At 37.4% G+C, this 19,874-nt stretch overlaps 2 protein-coding genes across 4 annotated transcripts in view; one reads left to right on the top strand and one right to left on the bottom strand.

The window, feature by feature from the left end:
* The window catches only part of LOC132106525 (dehydrodolichyl diphosphate synthase complex subunit nus1), a 314,847-nt gene that overhangs the window by 147,713 nt on the left and 147,260 nt on the right, over nucleotides 1-19,874 (bottom strand). The window lies entirely within an intron of this gene.
* The window catches only part of cep85l (centrosomal protein 85, like), a 62,860-nt gene continuing 43,464 nt past the window's right edge, over nucleotides 479-19,874 (top strand). The window contains exons 1-2 of one of the 3 annotated variants that reach the window (XM_059512278.1): nucleotides 479-549; nucleotides 8,169-8,327. In XM_059512278.1, the coding sequence (XP_059368261.1) occupies nucleotides 534-549; nucleotides 8,169-8,327 (175 nt within the window). In that variant the 5' untranslated portion in view covers nucleotides 479-533. Of the gene's footprint in view, nucleotides 550-5,284; nucleotides 5,686-8,168; nucleotides 8,328-19,874 lie in introns of those variants that run through there. The other 2 variants (XM_059512277.1, XM_059512275.1) reach the window with 2 other exon arrangements.

Genomic DNA, 19,874 nt, shown 5'->3' with positions numbered 1-19,874 from the left:
TTTTGTGTGAAATATTCAAGGTATAAATGTTTCAATCTTTCTTTTAGTGCAAGATAATTCACTTTGTGAGGCAAATGTTCTGTGAGAGAATCAAAGTCTGCTCTAGTTCCACAAACACTTCATAAAGGTCCCTCTGACCTAGACCGGTATTGATCTTTGACTATGGTTTCTAGCCTGGCTGTTGAGACCGGACGCCTCCTGCTGTGATCTGTTTAACAAGAGTCCCACTAGAGTGCCTCTGGAAAACTACAAAGTCAGAAGTCCTGACCTTTGCAGTTCAAACAGAAGCTAATGGGCATCAAAAAAAGACCAACAGTTTTTATTTTTATTTTGTTTCCACCCAAGAACCAAATGATTGTGAGTTGGTTGATCGTTTTAATGGCACTTAAAAGCAAGACGTTTTGTCACATCTATTCAAAAGTGTCTGTGATGTGTTTCATGTGATCTCATTGGCCAACTGAGTTCCCCACAAGGTAACGTATGCTTAGCAAACACCACTTCCTCCCGCTACTTCTGCATAATGTGCATTTCCCATGTCGACCAACAACTGTAAGTTTGCATTAGTACAACTATATTTGTCATTTTAATTGAACTTTTGGTAAGTTTTTCCTTTCCAGGCCGAGGAATATGGGGCATTGCTATTTGTGTTGGCACTTGAACTGATTTAAATTTGAAAATAGGCTTTGAGACTCTTCGTAATGAATGCTGTACATTTGAAGAAAAAGATCATATTATAGGAACGAGAATTCAAGAATCTTGTTATTTGGAATATGTGATTGGTTTACGCGTATTTTTTTATTTAATTCTGGTAAATATGTGTATTTTTAGGGAGCAAATACCTTTGTTTAGAGCATCCAGGTATTATAAACAGGAAGTCGAATATATAAAGCAAATATGTTTTAAATGTGAAATGTATAGTACGCCAAAAACTGACCAGTCATACTTTGGCCTGGTACTGTTTCTATGGACAGCATTTGCATGTGCAGGTCCACTGTGTTTAAATGCAGCCGCTGGTTTCCTGGCAGAGAGACAGGAAGTGGGGGCTGGGTGCAGTCTGCACTAGTTCGATAACATGCAAAAAATACAGTGATTCTTGATTCCCTGCTTTGTACGTCCCACTCGCTCCAAACCTCATGGAATTATGTGGTTCTCTCCCAAACCAGCCCCCGATCCGAGGCAAAATACCGGAGTGAAGTTGTCAGTGTCAACACTGGTGGCGTGGCGAACTCCTCTTTCTCAGTCCTCTGAGAGGAAATGTGTTGTTTGGGTCGAGTAGCAACAGCCTTCATTCATTGCCAAGAGGGTCAAAGACCTTTATTCTGTAAAAACACGATCGCTGGTTAGAAAAATGAGAGTGCTGTTTATGGAAAATATTGTTGAAATGTTATCTCAGTTTGCGCCAGTGTTGATTTTAATCAAGGCAGTTGATTCTGTAATATTGTATTGTTTCAAGTACAACATATTTCCACAAATGCTGCTGGCATGGACCATTTATCTATAAAATGGAAATAAAAAGTAATTATATATATATTAATGCTTGGTAGTTGTCAGAGCATTGATGTGTGGTTCCTAATGTTTTTTGGGTGTTTGGTAAGTTTTTCAAAAGGGTCCACCTTCAAATCTCTGATATTTTGTATTCTAGAATATTATGGTCCCACTTTCAGGGTTTTTTTTTTTTCTTTTTTTTTTTTTTTGGAGGGGGTAAACCATATGTCAGGTCACTCATGCCAAATTGTCACTGCAAAGGTGACACAGAGGCACTTCTGAAATGGCATTTAGGTGTCTTTACACAGACTGATTAATACTGCTCAGAGGTACACTTACAGAGCAAATATAACCATTTAAGAGCAGGCATAATGCAGTCTGGCTTTTATGCAACATTATGTCTTTATACAGAATTGTAACCAGGCACAGAGAAGCCTTAACTCGGCTGTGTAAAATGCCTTTAGGAAAGTAATAACACACCTCTTCTCAATAAGCTGCTTGAGCTAAGTTATCATTTATGTCTGTAACAAAACAGCCTGGGAGAAGTTATGTGCTGAAGTTTGATGAGCGATAGTAATAGTGATGCTTTCCTTTGCAGAGATTTGTTCAGTGCATTTAAGCACCATCACACAGCATGTCTGTTCACAGTGGAGTGTTAGCACTCTTTGTGTAATGAAGTGTAGCTGCTCTGTGTGTGGAGTGAGTGGGCCAGAACTGTGGCTCAGAGCTTCTGTTGTTGTGGAGACAGGCCTCAGTGTCATCCAGTACCAGGACTCCTTTAGTCTGCAGGAACATCTGCTAGGTGTCTTTGTTCACTTCCTCAATACGGATTCCAAATACGCAGGTGGCCATTTAGCAAGACCCAACATGTAGCAGAAGTGCAGTCTGAACCTCAGTGAACACTGTCATTATTTACTCACTCCTTTGTCGTTCCAAACTTGTTTGACTTTCTCCCATCCATAAAGCACTTAGTACCGGTTGCTGTTTTCTACAGTGGCCCAATAGTACACAACACAACGAAATCTCCACAACAAAATGAAATTGGCACAAAAAATAGGACTAATTATGTTGTTTAGCTTGTTTCCATTGTGTAGCTTGTTTCATTTGCATCGTGTTGAGACTTGTTTCTGCTGTGTTGCGGGTTGTTTCCATTGTATTGTGCTAATTTTGTTGTGTTGTGGCTTGATTCCGTTGTGTTGTGGAGATTTTGTTGGGTTCTGCACTACTGGGCCAATGTAGTTTCCCATCTTCCAAGTGCAGTGAATTTGGGTTGAAGCTTTCAAGCTTCGAAAAGATGTGTTTGGGAACTTTTGCATTGGATCTTTTCAATGAATCAGTTGATCCAGTTAACAATCTTAACAGATTTGTTCACGAACCAGACTTTATTTTATTTTATTCATGCAAAGTCAAATTAACTAAATTCATAATATTTTTGAATATGAAAGCTTTAATTAAAGCTTTTATGTGCTTTTTGAAGGTCCAGTTCCCAATGAATGTAATTGTGTGGAGATAAGTGAACAGTACAAGTCTTCAGAATTTTGTCTTCCACATTCATAAAGGTTTTGAACAACATGAGGGTGAGTATATAATAAATAATTTTTTTAGGTGAACTATTCCTTTAAGAAACATTACATTTTAAATGAGGTGCAGGTCAGGTGCAGTCCGTTCCTGTGAAGACAGAACTGACTTGTCAAATTGGCGGCATGGAACTGGCCCCGAGGACAGGAGCTTATGCAACTATTGTGGTGGTATTAGGGGTGCACCGATCGAGATCGGCCGATCGTTAATGCCATCTCCTTTGCTGACGAGATGCGCATTAACGATCGGCCGATCTCGATTGGTGCACCCCTAGGTGGTATGTTTGGGCCTGGACCTTGTATCCTTTTATATAATATGGATCTAGTTATCAAAGGCTTATCATAATGGCCCATCACAATAACATAGTTTTTATTGAATGTATCTTGCTTTTGTATTTGTTTCCTATCATTAAATAACTCCAGTCAAAATAATAAAAAAAATTCGAGAAGAAAGTATAAAGAATAGCAAAAACTTTTAAAAGCACTACTAGAATTTATTTATTTTTTCGTCAGAGAAGCTGTTGTACTTGGAATTGTCAGTGTTGTCAGAATGGGGTAATTGCATATGAATGCATGTTCATAATTGTGAGGTTATGCGCAATTGCACCAGGATAATACAGTAATTATGCAGTCCTGATTTTTCTCGCCTGCCTGAGACTGATTTTTTTTCTTCTGTTGATACAGACCCAATTAAGCAGACAACTGAGCGTTGTTTGTCTTCCTTTTCTGTTGTGTGCAGTTTGACATGCTTTGAATTTTACTTGTACAAAACACATCTCAAATGTTGAGTTATTGCATTTTATTGCAAAAAAGTTATTGCATGTGTTGAGGTACCTTGATGTAAATACACATCGCAATTGTTTCCGCAGCAGTCGTGATAATTTTAAGTGTTATGCAATGCGGATATTGTGAAAAATCAGAGCAGTGATCCTTATGTTTTGTACATTTGTATGTTGCGCAAGAGACAAAAGCAGGGTTTCCTACAGTCTTAAACAACACATGAAAAACTCAATTGTTTCTCCTATTAAACTCTTGTACACTGAAGCTCTCAGTGTAATGAGACAGCAGGGTAAATAGATACAAATGCTACAAAGGAATGTTGAGAAAGGAATGGCCCATTTGGACAGCTTGGACAATCATCCTAGTCTGTCAAACAGGTGTGGAGTCGAAACAGTCTCAAACACCCTGAAATATAAATAGTTCTGCTGTGTTTCTCTGTGAAAGAATGTGCCATCTGAATAGTGGTGAGTGTGTTTGTTGATTTGAACCATGAGAACATTTAATTTTATCCCCTCAAGACCTTGGCAACAAATACCAGTCTATATTAGTGTATAGCATTTTATAATAACTTTAAATCATTAAAAACATCACAGAATATTTAAAATCCATTAAAATGATCAGTTTTAAATATATAAGTATTAATACTTGAAAATAAACTTTACAACATATTAATAACAATTGTATTTGCTTATACAATAAGTATTTGCTTATACTTATGTCACCTCCATTCATACTGTGTGGGAGATCGGGGCTAGTTATTGTCTCACTTTTTAGTCCAGTACTTTATATTTCATGTTCATAAGTCAATTTAACATAACCACGCATACACATTTTTTAAGAAAAAAGAAAAAACCTTACAAAAGTTACATTAAATGAGGCATGTTGTCACAATGGAAACCTGCCTTTAGAAAGCCGATTGTAGAATTTTAAGAAATATACAATTTAAAATTTTGACCACAATTTAAGAAAGAAACATACAAAAAAGAATGCAGATGGATCTAACCATTATTTTGGCCAATAAATAGTAATGAATAAATATAAAAAAGTTTAAAACTACTTGCGCTTGGGAGAGGTATATCGATGTTTGTAAAAATGTCAGAAGTTATAAAAAAGTAATTTCATATGATTTTTTTTTCCTTTTATTTATTTATTTATTTTAAAATATTGGTTTTATTTTCAACTGTACAGTTAGTTTTTATTGGTTTTATTTTCAACTGTACAGTTAGTTTTTTTTTTCTTGGCAATTCAGTTTTTTAATATGTACAAACTGTTCAATTAAAAACAAATTGTTTTGTGAGTGCTGGCACGTTTAAAAATGTTCAGAATTATTTTAGAGGAATTCCTGGCCACTAAAGGGTTAAGACACTTTTCACCCGTGTGACAACTAGCCCCGGTCTGTTCTTCATGTTCTTACAGTCGAGAGCGTGGCTTTGAGTGGGAGGAGCCAGTGTCTCTAGCTCTCGCACTGTGATTGCGTTTCTCCGCGGATCTCTGGAGGGAGCTGCAGGCAGTGAGGTCACATCCTCGCGATGCAGCTGCCAGCAAGTCATACAGCGAATACTAGTTCATAACTCCGGCTCAAATCTGCGACATACTCGCCAGCCTTGCAGCACTACCGCGTAGTGAGATATAAACGCGTTGATCTCAGATTGTACGCGCAGGTTCTTTCAGTCACTGCTGGCTATGGAATGCGGTTTCACTTAAATACCTCCCCTGCTTTTCTTAGTGGGGTAGTGCATTTTTTCTCGGCTCGTTGTGTCGGATCTATCGGTTCATTGTGTGAAACCGAGCGCCATGTGGGCCAGGAACGATTTTGAGGACGGATTCGACGCTTATAAGATAGGTAAGAGCTTAGTTCTTGTATAATGACACACTGTAAGCCAGATATGCTCATAGGAACAGCCATATTTGATCGCGTGTATTGTTGTTTCGCGCTCTGTGAAATATTAGATACGTGATGTTCCGTTATGAGTGTTGTGATGTTATTGAATTGTGATGGTTTGACAGCATCACTCGTGTCACCTTCAGCTTTGTCTTTGAGTCAGATGTGGACACAAAGGTCTCTAACGTCTTCTATCTCTTTATTGGGGGGCCTTTTAATATATGCAGTTCTGTGGCACACAGATGACATATATATAGAGAGAGAGGGGTATTAAATGTTTTCCCCTAAAATAAACAATATAGTCGTTTTTCTAAAGCAAAGTATTGTCTAGAATATTTATTTAGTTTAAGGTTTGTAGCTACTATTAATGTTGGATGCATAATAAGTTAGAATTTTATTTTTAAATATATATATATAAATGTGTTATATTGCATTTAAAAAAAAAAAAAAATATATATATATATATACACACATTTTGTGATTTACATAATTGTACTCTTTTTTTTTTTTTCTCAGATATTGAATTATAAATTCCTTGCATGTGTCTTTAGTCCAGTCTTTCTTATTATTTCTTTATTTTTTAAACAAATTGTACAGTGGTGACAGTAAAATCCAAACAAACACGTGTTCAGTGTTTAGTAGCTTGTGGTTTTACACTTCTTGTTTGAAAGTTGTCTTAATATTGAACAGTGATGCAACAGATTCTGGCTAGTCTCTCTGCCAGTGTTTTTAATAATTCATATCACGTTGCATAACTGTTGGTGGTCTAGAAGTTGCTGGAGCCTCATCAACATTGAGCCCTGTGTTTACCCGGGATATTTACAGATCTGCTACTCTGTTACGATGGCTAATGTGGATCACTTTCATACGAACTCTTAGGAACTTGAGGTTTTCCACCCAGGAATTATGGAGATGTAATTTTGGTTCTGGTCTTAGTGATTTCGGCTGGAGCTTGGCTTTCATGTAAAGCATCTAAAGTATTTTTGGTTTTCTGTTTATTGCTGTTTCAGGGAAAAATGCTTCAAACTCAGTTTGTGAGTTTTCTCAGATGTATGGCACAATAAAAATGCGTGTGTTAGGAGTATAGAATTTGCTGACTGCACCTGAAACGAAAAGGATGATGTTTATACTTTCCACAGTTTTAATAACAAGTTAATGATCAATTTTGAAATGTATCTGTTGTAGTTTTTCCATCTCATCTCATGATTTTTTTTCTCCACTATTTGGAAGCAAATCAAAATATTCAGAGATGTAGACAAGAGGGTTTATGTATTCCACTTTTTTCCTGCCAGGCATTACAGGGGACAGCCGAAATGGTGGTGTCTAAACGGATTACACCTCAGAACAGATTAGGCCAGCAGATATTGGGGATGAGCCCTTGAGGGCAAATCTAACCATTGGTTCACTGAACTTCACCTTGTTTTAGTGATTTAGTAGTTTTTGGCCCAAAAAATGTTAGCGGTGACATTTGTATATGTATTATTCGAAACTACATTAAACATTTTGTTTAGTGTGTGTATACCGTTCAAATGTTTGAGGTCAGGAAGATTTTTAAATGTTTTTAAAAGAAGTCATAGCCTACTTATTTCTTTTTCTTTCTTTTTTTTTACAGTAAAAACCCCAATATTGTGAAAAATTCTTAAATCTTAAAATGTCATTTTAATTCAAATGTAATTTATTACTTTGATGTTAAAGCTGAATTTTCAGCAGCCAATACTCCAGTGAGATAACATTATTATATGATAATTTAGTGTTTAAGAAACATCTCTTATTATTATTAATGTTGACAACAGTATTCTTTAATGGATAATATGTTCAAAAGAACAGCTTTCATTTGAAATAGAAATGTTTTGTAACATTACAGATTTCTTTACGCCACTTTAGATCAATTTAATGTGTCCATACAAAATAAAAGTATTAATTAATTTTAAAAGTAAATAAATAAAATTGTACTTACCTCAGGCATCTTAATGGCAGTATATATATATATGTGTGTGTGTGTGTGTGTGTGTGTGTGTGTGTGTGTGAGTGTGTATAAGTGTATAAAATACTAAAACAAAAAAATTAATTTAATAACTTTTAATAATCAAACAAATACTAATATTGATATCACTCATATATGACTCAAGCTCAGAAACCTTAAGTATATAATTGTACTTTTTTTCAGATTTCCATGACATTTGGTTTACTTGTCAATTCTTTTCTTATTTATTTTTTGTTAATGATTTTGAATAAGAACTGGTGTTTGATTCTCAATTCTATGTTTGTTCACATTCATCTCATTTCATTGACATGTGTTTGTAATGTCTATCTGAGATTTGCAGCTTTCAGGTTACACTTCTGTGAAGTTTTTTGAATGCTCACTTAACTAAACAACTTTCATTGTGAATGAATCTGTTTGTCGTCTCTTCTCCCATGGTAACCCTGTTCTGTTTGTCTCCTAGGTTCGAGCACGTCCTCTCCTGGATGGGTCCCTGGCTGCGACTCAGCATGGCAAGCTTCCTCTTCCGCCACTGGCATTAGCAGCCGCGGGCGACGTCACAGCGCTGCCTCGGACAGTGGCGATACCGGCATCGGGACCTCGTGTTCTGACAGCATAGAAGGTACGAGACGTTTATGAACAAACCACATGTGGCTCGGCTGACTGGCTTTAATCTGTTTTGTGAGGTGTGAAAAGTGTTATTGATCGGCTGTTTGTAATTCATGCCTGGTTTTCGCAGTCAGACGTTTTCTAGCAAGCTCATTACAAAATCAGCCCGAAGTCATGACCCGACTCCTCATGCTTCGCTTTAGTCAGACAAAACCTCAAATGGGATTGGCTTTAGTTTCGCCGTGACCAACAAATAGAGATTTTAATGCTTTAGCGAGGTCAAACCAGGGCATTCTTCCTATTATTTGTCAACCACTTTGATTTTTGAGAAGTTACCCTTAGCAAGGATCGGATTGTAAAACCCTCTAGAAATAGGTCATGCTTCAATGTCTCTTAAATATATGTAGGCCAATGTGTGCAGTGGCTTATGGGTAGAGATTATAAGATGATGTGTAATGTTAAATCAATTTGTTTTCTCTTTTACCAAATGACTGTTTGCATCTAAACACTCTGATTCTGTCAGAAAATGATGCCATGATGCATGTTTACTTTGTTAGAGACAGTATAGGAATTATAAGACCAACCATATGCATAATTTTACTATAGAAATGATAATAAAAAATAAGACTTAAATTTCTTGTTTGATTTTTACTGACATTTAGTATTAATGTTAGTCTGCTCTTAGTATAGGTAAAGCACTGTAAGATATCATCAAGGATAAAAATGTTATTAGACTATTTAGTTTTAAAATTGGCAGTCTTGGATTGGGTATTCTAATGGCTAACCAACTGCGTGTGTTATAAATCTAAGCCTGTTTTGGCAGTAACCTAAATTGGATGTACCTATGGTTAAAGTAATGTTTTCAAGGTTGGGGAGATGAAAATTATGGACTAAAGGCTGGGCTTTAGTTGTAATGGTGATTGAATGATGATTGTCAAAACAAGCACACCAGTTTATATCTGCCTATATCTCTTGCATAGGAGCTTGGATATGGTCATACATATTTCAGTATATATAACTACCAACAGCTTAGCAGCTATTATCAGCTAGGCAGCTCAGTCACTACATTTGCTTTTTGAATGCTTCATGCATTATGCAGGACAATTCAGGCAGTTCCTTTACAATAACGTTCACAACATACTCATGGAATACATTTACAAACACAAATTGAATGTCACTTAAGTTTAGCAGCACTAATGAGCTTTATTTACTAGATGCTGGTGGTCAGCAGTGTTGGAATTAACGCATTACAATTAACGCAAGTTATATAATCGGATTACTTTTTTGAAGTAACTAGTAAAGTAACACATTGCTTTTTTATTTTATTTAGATGAGCCCCTTTCACACTGCGATTCAGGCAAATACACGGGTAATGTGTCCTGGCAATTATTCCGGGGTCTCTAGATTTCGCACTTTCACACTGCCAGTGATTACCCGGAATATGTGCGTGCTTTCACACAGAACCCGTAAAGGTCCCGTAACGACACGTGACATCAGTGTCTGACGTGTAATGTACGAGTCGAAAACATTAGACACGTTATACTTTCACTGAAGCTAGCGAACGATCTCAGCTTCAGCATAGAAAGTGAGGAGCTAACTGATCTCTGCATCATTACAGTTTGCTCATTTTTCTTCGTCTTGAACTATGATCTTCCTTCAAAACACCTGGAAAAAGAGTTGCGCGATAATGTGCATCATCACTTCGACACGGCATTAGATCTGGCTTTTTTTCCACAGCGCTCGTTCCGGGACTGAACCCGGCAATGTTACAAGGTCCCCAACCCGGGATCAATCCCAGAATCAATCCCGGGACGTGTTTGCTTTCACACAGAAGGCGACCCGGCAATGTTCCGGCAATTTGCTGGGTCCGACATGCAGTGTGAAGTGAAGTGAAGTCACATTCGGCCAAGTATGGTGACCCATACTCAGAATTTGTGCTCTGCATTTAACCCATCCGAAGTGCACACACACAGAGCAGTGAACACACACACACACTGTGAACACACACCCGGAGCAGTGGGCAGCCATTTATGCTGCGGCGCCCGGGGAGCAGTTGGGGGTTCGGTGCCTTGCTCAAGGGCACCTAAGTCATGGTATTGAAGGTGGAGAGAGAACTGTACATGCACTCCCCCCACCCACAATTCCTGCCGGCCCGAGACTCGAACCCACAACCCTTCGATTGTGAGTCCGATTCTCTAACCACCAGGCCACGACTTCGTGTGAAAGGGGCTATGGAAATCTGAGTTAGGCTACTTTTTCAAAAGATTAAGGCCACTTTGTTTCCCATGTATTGACTGACAGCTCTTGTTTTGCCATGTTGAGAGAAATCGGGAGCAAGTGGAGAGGCATTGTGTGTGCTATGGTTCTATAGTATTTTGTCGCGTCACACCACGCTCCTCACCTTTGGTGTAGACACGGTAAGAGCCAAGCAGATGCATGTGAACAGTGAATTCTGTTCACAACTATGTCAAAATCCATGTCTCTGCAAGTGTCCTTGTAAACACAGTTGCTTATGGCTTAGGTAAAAAGTAAACAAGTGAGAAAGAAAATGGATGTGTAACATTATATTGGTTCACAGCAGTTTAATGTTCCTGTGTCATGAATCACACTACAAAACACAGAAAAAATAAGCTCCTTTTATAGTATTTTAATAGTGTATAAATAATGCTAAAATAGCAAGTGCAGGAGAAAATGTGATTACTGCTTTCCTATTTAAAACAATCAGTATGTTGCTAGGGCATTCTAGATACATTTTAGGTAGTTTTGGGTGTTTCCTAGGGTGTTGCTAGGTGATCAAAAGCCTCCAAGCCTCCATCATGTTGTGGTCACTAGACCAATTTTGCAGTCCCTCCTCCAATACAAATCTATGTGGATTTGTTCGCCCGTTCTATAAACATAATTGGTGCCTAGGATTATGATGGGTTTGTGCCATGGTAGATCATGTCTTTTCCAGTGTGAGCTCCCAGCTGGAGGCACACCATTCTGCCCTACATTTCAGCAGCCAATAGCCAACATCCTTCTCTCACCATCCTCACCCTACTTCCTGTCCCACTGCTGTCTAAAGGGAGTTGACGTTTGCCTGGCTCAGTGCCCTAGGAAGACAAAATCAAGCCAGTATTATCGTCAGACGGACTGCGGTCAAGCTCGTATTGATCACAGCTTGTTGCTTTAATTGATCTCTTTATCATTAGTGCAGTAAATACGCCTCCGCTCAGGGCTCAAGTCAAGGTCAAGCCACAGGCTGTTCATGCATTCTGTCGCGATTCTGGCTTATGCGAAAATGTGTGATTTCATTGAAATGCCCCAAATGGTACAAGAGTTAAGCATGATCTCAAGACTTTGTCTCAGTGCCGATCTGGATGCAGGCAGCCAGCATGAGTTGGCTCCAGAAGTAGGGCAGATCTGCTATGGAAACATCTGTAATCGCTGTGTAGGATGAGAGCCGTGATATCACCGCATGGGAGAGAAAAGAACTATGACCACCCCTGCACTGCTAGACGTGATGACTAATCTGCACAACTTCATCTTCAAAACTAAATTTTAATGACGGTCATTCATAAGTTTCCATGGCATGTTTATTCAATATTTTCAGCTAATCTGATGATGCAATCAATAATAATTCCACAGATTCCCCCCCCCAAATAAATGACTAAAGAAAAAGTATGCTTAGGCATAATAATCGCCTAAAAATGTCAGCCTAAGCAAAGGTTTGAGCTCATTTGAGTAATTTTTGCACCACTAGGGTTAACAAATGGAATTGTGAAAATAATGATTGTTCTCATATAGGTTTCCTGAACACTCCCTTTCATTTTTCTTTGAATACAACCCTATTGCCACTTGTTGAGCCTGTAAACAGGGAAAGTTAGTTATTGTTTGTGGTTTACTTTTGTGCTAATAAGTACTGATTTTCTCTTTTAGTAAAATAACTTTAATACAAAGTATTACTGTTTCACTGCAGTGAGACAAATGTGGTTTTGTAGACAATGCACCGTCAAGCTTTGCAGAGCGGAGGAAATCTGATAAAAAGGCTTAAGAATGATTCTCCAAAATAAGCCTCTTTGTTTTAATCCGGCCATGTTGTACTGTGCTCAAGGATGGTTTTATGCAGGTCTACCCTGAAGTCCTTCTATCCTGAATCGTTCTTTCATGAATAATTCTAATGCAGGCTCACTGACTGTAAGCAATATGAAAAAGAATACTATTCTGGGAGACTCTGTGAAACCTCTATATCTAGTTTTCAGCTTACAATTGGTTTATTTCATTTTCACTCTATGAAACGCCGAAATGTCTGATACATTTAGCCATAATGTACAGACAGCACCACCCTATAATTTAATAGCTACTTTTCCATTTCCTTTTTTTCTGGGATGATTTAAGCGGTCTAGATATGTTTTTCCTGACTTTTTCTGAAGTTTTAGAAATACAGAATGGATTTTATATACTGTGTATATATATATATATATATATATATATAATATATGTTGAGTTTGATGAGTTTGAAACTCGCCTGTTATGTTTGGAAGTCACTGATCTAGTTTATCTTTTTTTTTGCATGTCTATAACAATGCTATTGCAGACTGCTAGTCAAAGGCCTTAGCTTTTTCTGTGTTTTTATACTGGGGGTGTGCTCTTCTCATGTGGATTTCATAATTAGCAGACGGCCTCATTACGGTTCGTTAGGAAGTGCCGTATATCTGTGAGCCTGGGGACATGTCCTGCATCGAGGACATCTTGTCATATTGTACTCAGTCACTTTGAGCACATGTGACCTCAGATGCAGAGTCACCAGGCCTCAAGCCAACTGGCATAAAAAAAAGGTTTTCTGACTGGGGAAATAGTCTGTTTAATGTTGAATAAAATTAGGGATTTACAGCATAACAGAATAATATAAATTATTGGTGGACATTAGTGACTTTATTTATATATTTAGTTTATATTCATCAGTTGATATGAGACATATTGGTATTGGTATTCGATTTTATATTTGTTGTCATCAAAAACATTCATAATTTTATTCTGTTGATTGTAATCTATAAAATATTTAAACATTTAAATGTTTATAATAATTTGAATTATAATGTTTGTGAAGCCTGTGCATTTAAATGTATTAATTTTATTTTACAAAGAAAACCCTAAACTGTTTTTCTTTCATTTGATCTATGAGAAGTTGTATATGAAGTAATTTTATCAGTCTAATGAAGTAATTGTAACCTGTCTGCAGGAAATTGCGAAGTCTTAAGGTTGCTTGATGGTAATCAGTTGTCATCTTGCCCTTTGAACCCTGATGGACTCATGACAGAGCAACTTTTCCTTGCAAGACGTCTTCATCCTCAAAACCCTGTCCTGCCAAATTGTCAGGCTTTCCTGTGAAACCAGTTTAACCTTGAGAAAAGTGTTAGAGACTTATCCTCTTGCAGATTAATTGACTTACTTTCCTCCACCTTGAGGATCAGAATTCCCTCTCTCCAAATGAGCTGGCAGTGGCTGACCTAGAAGGCGGCACAGGAAATTCCTTTCGTTCTGAACCAGGACGCCTCATGACCTGAGTCACTAATTATACCTTTCCATGGGCACCAGTAGCAGTTTTGTAATTACCCTGGGGGCTCATGGCTCCTTTTCGGGGACTCCGTTCAACTCTTGCATGGGATTGATGTTAAGAGAATGACATAGCTAATCTTAATTCATCAAGAATCATGTTCTTTGCCCCACTTGCCACACTTCTGATCTGAGCGTAGTTTTTGCCTAGTACTCATGGTACATGCATTTCCATGGAGCACTTACGCAACATAGTTCTGGACAGTTAAGGTGTCATCTTACTGTGTGAGGATCAGCTGTGTCGAAAGGAAACCTGAGTTGCATGACTTATCAGCCGAGAATAAACACAGAGGTGCCCTAAGACTTGCTGAAAAAGATGCCTTGGATGCCACTGAAGCATCCATAAATACACAAGGAGCAAGTGATGTGCATACTGGTGTATTTGTGCCGCTGTGCTTTTGCATAGTTCTTTAAGATTTTGACAGCACTATGTCACACATCAAGTGCTTATTTGTAGGAGAGAACCCATTTTCTGTGTATTATGTATCTGTAAAATATGTATGTGTATTCAGATTACACCAGATGAAGCACTAAAAAATAATGTTTTTTCATAACAATCTTTGTTATAAAAAGCTTGAAAAAATATTATTATTGTTCAAGAATAGGTATTAGTTTTGAAGTGATAATTTAGTTGTTTGTGATTTGTATAGTGCGCTATTTTAAACCAAAAGTCTCTCAAAACACAATTAAAGTCACATTTTTAGGTGTAGCTCTTTTACATACATTGATTCTTTATTGCAAATATGCATTCCACATTTCATATATTTATTTATGCTTTTTCAAATAAGTATTTAGTACAGTTTCGGGACTTTGAGCAGATCCCAATAAATATAGTTGCTTTTTGTCAGGCTCCACATGGTTTTTAGTTTGTCTGTGGGTAGATGAAGATTGACGATTGTATGATTGTATCATAGTTACATTGACAGGTAGTCATTTTTGGACAAAAAAAAAAAAAAAAGGAGAGAGAGATCTTTATCTGTTTCCAAACCTGGTAAATAATCTTATAAATTCCTAGTATCAAACCAGTGGTATTAACTAAATTTCTCTCTTAAAATCTTCTCTGAACATCTCCGTCCCAAGAGAATTCTGGCTCAAAATGTTACCCTCTATTAGATTTGGGCTAGATTAGCTCCTGGCACTGTCTGATTAGCCAGTTGGGACTAGCGTATTAGCATTTGACTGAGAGTTGGGTAATGCAGTTATCATGATTAAGGGGGGTATTGTTTGCTCCTGGCCTTCTGTCTTTTACCCCATAACCCCACCCTGAAACATATTTCATATGCCAGCTGCTCCCAACCCGTCACACTAATGATGGCTTAGACACTGAATGAGGAATGAGTTTGATACAACACTGCATTAACATTCTCTTCTTAGTTTACATGAGAGCCAAAACGGTTTTCCTCAAGTAACTGTTAGATTTTGGGGTGTGTTTGCAAATGTAATAAAGATATGAAGTATTTCGTCAGTGAATATTTAATGAGGTATATGGTAGGCTTATTCAATTTCCTAATTGCTCATGTCAGCTAATGGATATATGCAAGACAAATTTGTTATTGTGCCATGCAGATATGTCCTGTGCATTGCTTTATGGCGTTAAGTCTAATAGCATTTCCTGCCAAAGCCAAAAACAATAACTTTTTTTATATCAGTAACAGACCAGCTAAATGAACCGCTACCAAAAAAGCCTTACCCTAAGAGTCCTCATCCACTTTAAGCATATCAGAATATATAAGTTTTGACTTGCCACACTTTGAATAGCTTGGACTTCTTTGAGTGGTCTTGGTAAAAGTGTTTATTTATTTATTGTTAAAGCTAGACCTATAATACGATATAATATAATATATATAACAAATGTTAAAGATTTTATTTAAATTTATAGATATTTGCATATATTTATTTATTTTATTAAATACATACATGACACATATACAAATAAAATCAATTCATATACAGTACAGACCAAAAGTTTGGACACACCTTCTCATTCAAAGAGTTTTCTTTATTTTCATGACTATGAAAATTGTAGATTCACACTGAAGGCATCAAAACTATGAATTAACACATGTGGAATTATATACATAACAAAAAAGTGTGAAACAACTGAAAATATGTCATATTCTAGGTTCTTCAAAGTAGCCACCTTTTGCTTTGATTACTGCTTTGCACACTCTTGGCATTCTCTTGATGAGCTTCAAGAGGTAGTCACCTGAAATGGTCTTCCAACAGTCTTAAAGGAGTTCCACGAGAGATGCTTAGCACTTGTTGGCCCTTTTGCCTTCTGTCTGCGGTCCAGCTCACCCCTAAACCATCTCGATTGGGTTCAGGTCCGGTGACTGTGGAGGCCAGGTCATCTGGCGCAGCACCCCATCACTCTCCTTCTTGGTCAAATAGCCCTTGATGCCTTCAGTGTGACTCTACAATTTTCATACTCATGAAAATAAAGAAAACTCTTTGAATGAGAAGGTGTGTCCAAACTTTTGGTCTGTACTGTATATACATATAGAAATACATGAGATTATGAATAATGAAGAAATCATTATTCATAATCTCATTTGAATATATTTTTTTTCTCATTTAAATAACATTATTATTGGAATAATTCACAATGACTGAATTATTGATACAATTTCTTGATTTATGCCTAACAATCTAAATATTAAAGAAAGCTTTTAGACTGTATGACTTAAGTCCTTTTTTATTGTAATGTGTGATGATGTATCTTGTGAAGCCCCCTACCTGGTTTCCGGGACACCTTTACTCTGGCATCTTAATTTGCTCATCTAACATATTGTGTTGTGTTGAAATCTCAGTAGTGTCAACCAGTGTTAAAAATCCTGCCAGGCAGAGGGATCAGGATTTTCTGTGCATGTGAACAACGGCTTAATCAATTTCGAATTAAGGGTCTAGCAGAACGTTTATTAAATCACACCCAAATAAGATTTTCCATCACAACTCCATAACTTGGAGAACCAGTCTGTCTAGCAAACGGATGGTTAAAAAGACGCTGTGCTTTTATAGATGAGGGCAGCGTGAAAGTATGGAAGTCTGTCTGTGTGAAGCTTTCTAATTACATTTGGAGTGCGGCCACACTCACACTTGGAAGCTCTTGCCTTGACCTTTTTTAATTAATAATCTCTAAGGCTTTTACCCGCACAACCAGGATGGGCTATCTTGCATTTTTTCTCCCTGTTGAAAGTCGATTGGTTTAGGATTCAGCATATCTTGATCATATTATGGAGGACAGGAGAAGGTAAGGACTTCCTATAGTAGTCAATGTATAAGACTAGTTAAGGTCAGTGTTAGAAATCACATGGAGATGGTAATTGGCTAAAGGTTGTTTTCGCAAGACAAGAAACAGCATTTTGAGCCTTTTAGTCTTATTAAATGCTGTATTTCCAAATGATTTGGGATATTCACTGAGAATTTTTTTTTATGTCTGAAACCAAATCTTGCTATTTATAATATACAATAATAGGGGTGTAACGGTACGCAAAAATCACGGTTCGGTACGTTTTAAAGTCACGGTTCGGTTCATTTTCGGTACAGTAAGGGAAAGAAATGCAAACATTAAACTGCAGGTTGTTTATTACTATAAACTTTTTTTTAACAATTTGTTTACAAATTATATATATATAACTTTTTCAAAGTGTAAAGTGCAGCATCAACCATTTCAGTTTTTAGACCTGCTCAGATTTCGTTATTGCGTTGGACCGATTGGAATTAAGAGCAAAGGTCTGTTTAAATGCCGATGGGAGCTGCGTTTGAATTACAATGGTTTTTTTCCTAGTTGTATTGATGTTCACACTCGCGTGATGCCTTTTGAAAACCTTAGGCTGGTGACACAGTGGCATATTGCACCTGTCAAACATAGTCTATTTTGCCGTCAATACTGTTGACGGTGTCATTTATCAGTAGGCTTTATATTTATGCTCAACATGAAGTATAGATATTGTTGTCGTGAAGACAAGATCCTGGTCTCTCGGCGGTCTCCCTCTATGTCACCTACAGCAGCAGCAGCAGCGCGCCGCATCAGGCACGATTCTGGTGTGTAAAGACACAGAAAACGCGAGACAGCAGAAACGCCACGCTCACGCCACGCAGCCAGTGTGTCACCGGCCTTAGTATCAGTTGCAGGGCGGGATTTGCGCTGAACGCGGAGACTTCCGACACTTAATATGTTCGTTTGGAAACACGAAAATGTACTTTTGTTCCGCGCACAAAATATTGCATTGGTTCATTCGGTACACACGTGGACCGTACCGAAAGCCCTGTACCAGAACGGTCCGGTACGAATACACGTACCATTACATCCCTATACAATAATGTTGTTTAGTCGAGAAATGACACAGCTTTGAAGCATCCAAGCTCCCCATGTTGGTGACCTACATTTTCTGTCATTGCTGTTTGTTTCATCGGTTTCAGTTCAGTAGTGAGTTATCTGGTAAACAGGAAGCTATATAAGATCACTGAAATATCACGCGGACACACAATTCACTTCCTGTGGACTGATATCTGTTGGTGTTTATGGAAACCATGCTTTTATTGTTTTATTATCATTTTGGGAGTGTTTCTTTCTCTACATCTACATCTGTTTTAATTGGTCAGTGTCATGAAGACTCTTAACTCGTTTCTCGTCATTACTTTGCAGGAATAGGTACCTGCAGTTGACCCCCCCCCCCCAGCTTTTTAATGTGGTTTTATTGTTCTTCATTATTAAAATGATTGATCAGTATTTTGCCATCAAGCTTGGTTGACTATGACTTAGTCATCCAACCAGTGAGCTGATTAGTGAGCTTGATTATTTATATTTTTCCTCTTGTTTTTCTCTATATTAATCTGTTTTATAGTATCATCACAATCTAAGTAGCAAGAAATTCTTCATCTATTACAATATATTTCAAGGCATTTATTGTGAGTCCAAATATTTTTAAGCACAGTTTCGTGTTTGTGTTTGTTTTTGTGTGTGTGTGTGTGTGTGTGTGTGTGTGTGTGTGTGTGTGTGTGTGTGTGTGTGTGGGCTGTCTGAGCTATTGCAATTTTAAGAAGAAATATAAAGTAAAAAACTGTTTATAATTTATTCGGCGCTTCCTTATGACTAACTAGTTGACTAATTGTTCAGCCGGCATGCAGACTAATCGATTTTCAGCATCTCTAATCAGATGTGGAAGCAAGACTTATTGTTTGCTTTTGCTGCATTTAAACATGAGTCATATCGCCACTCTCATAGAAAACAGAATAAAATAATAGGATAGAAAGGATAATCCTCTTGCCTTAAAGGAACCAGATAAGAGCTTTCAGGCCTTCAAACACTGCAAGATGTAGTGCTGTGGAAAAACCTTCCCTCTGAGACTGGGTAATTTCTCTAATTATATACTAAGGGCCAGGCTCACAAAAGTAGGTTAGCACCTCTTATCAACAGCTGTAGAACATGTCGTTTTTGACTTTGTGGAAAGAACACAAGTGCATTTTAGCAAGTTAACTTAATCCATAATTGCATAATGATGCATAATGAAATGTCACCTGTACTCCCAAAGACCACACATACTATACGTAGATTCATGTTAAATCTGCTGTTTTACCACAGGAAGGAAACTATTTGGGCTTAATGACTCTTTCCACATATCCGGAATGAATTTTTGGTTGACTTTTCCATAGTGGAACTCACTGAAAAGGGGAAAGATCAGGTCTCATTTTTATTATGTAATGTTGTTCTGCTGATTTTGGCTTTTCTAAGTCATATTTCACACTGTTAAACTCAAGTCTGCTAGATACTGCACAGTTGTGTAGTCAATGTAGTTTGACATGAGCACATTAATATTAATTTAAAATGTTTTGTTTTTGCTCTGTTTTCACTACCATTCAAAAGTTTGAGATTAGTTTTATATACTTATTTATATATTTATATGTCTCTTATGCTCACGTGGCTGATTAATTTGATCAGAAATGCAGTAATATTGTAAAATAT

The sequence above is a fragment of the Carassius carassius genome, chromosome 27 (assembly GCF_963082965.1).
Source record: "Carassius carassius chromosome 27, fCarCar2.1, whole genome shotgun sequence".
Classification (NCBI taxonomy): domain Eukaryota; kingdom Metazoa; phylum Chordata; class Actinopteri; order Cypriniformes; family Cyprinidae; genus Carassius; species Carassius carassius.
The sequence above is the reverse complement of the archived record's forward strand: the minus strand, read 5'-3'. Positions and strand labels throughout refer to the sequence as shown.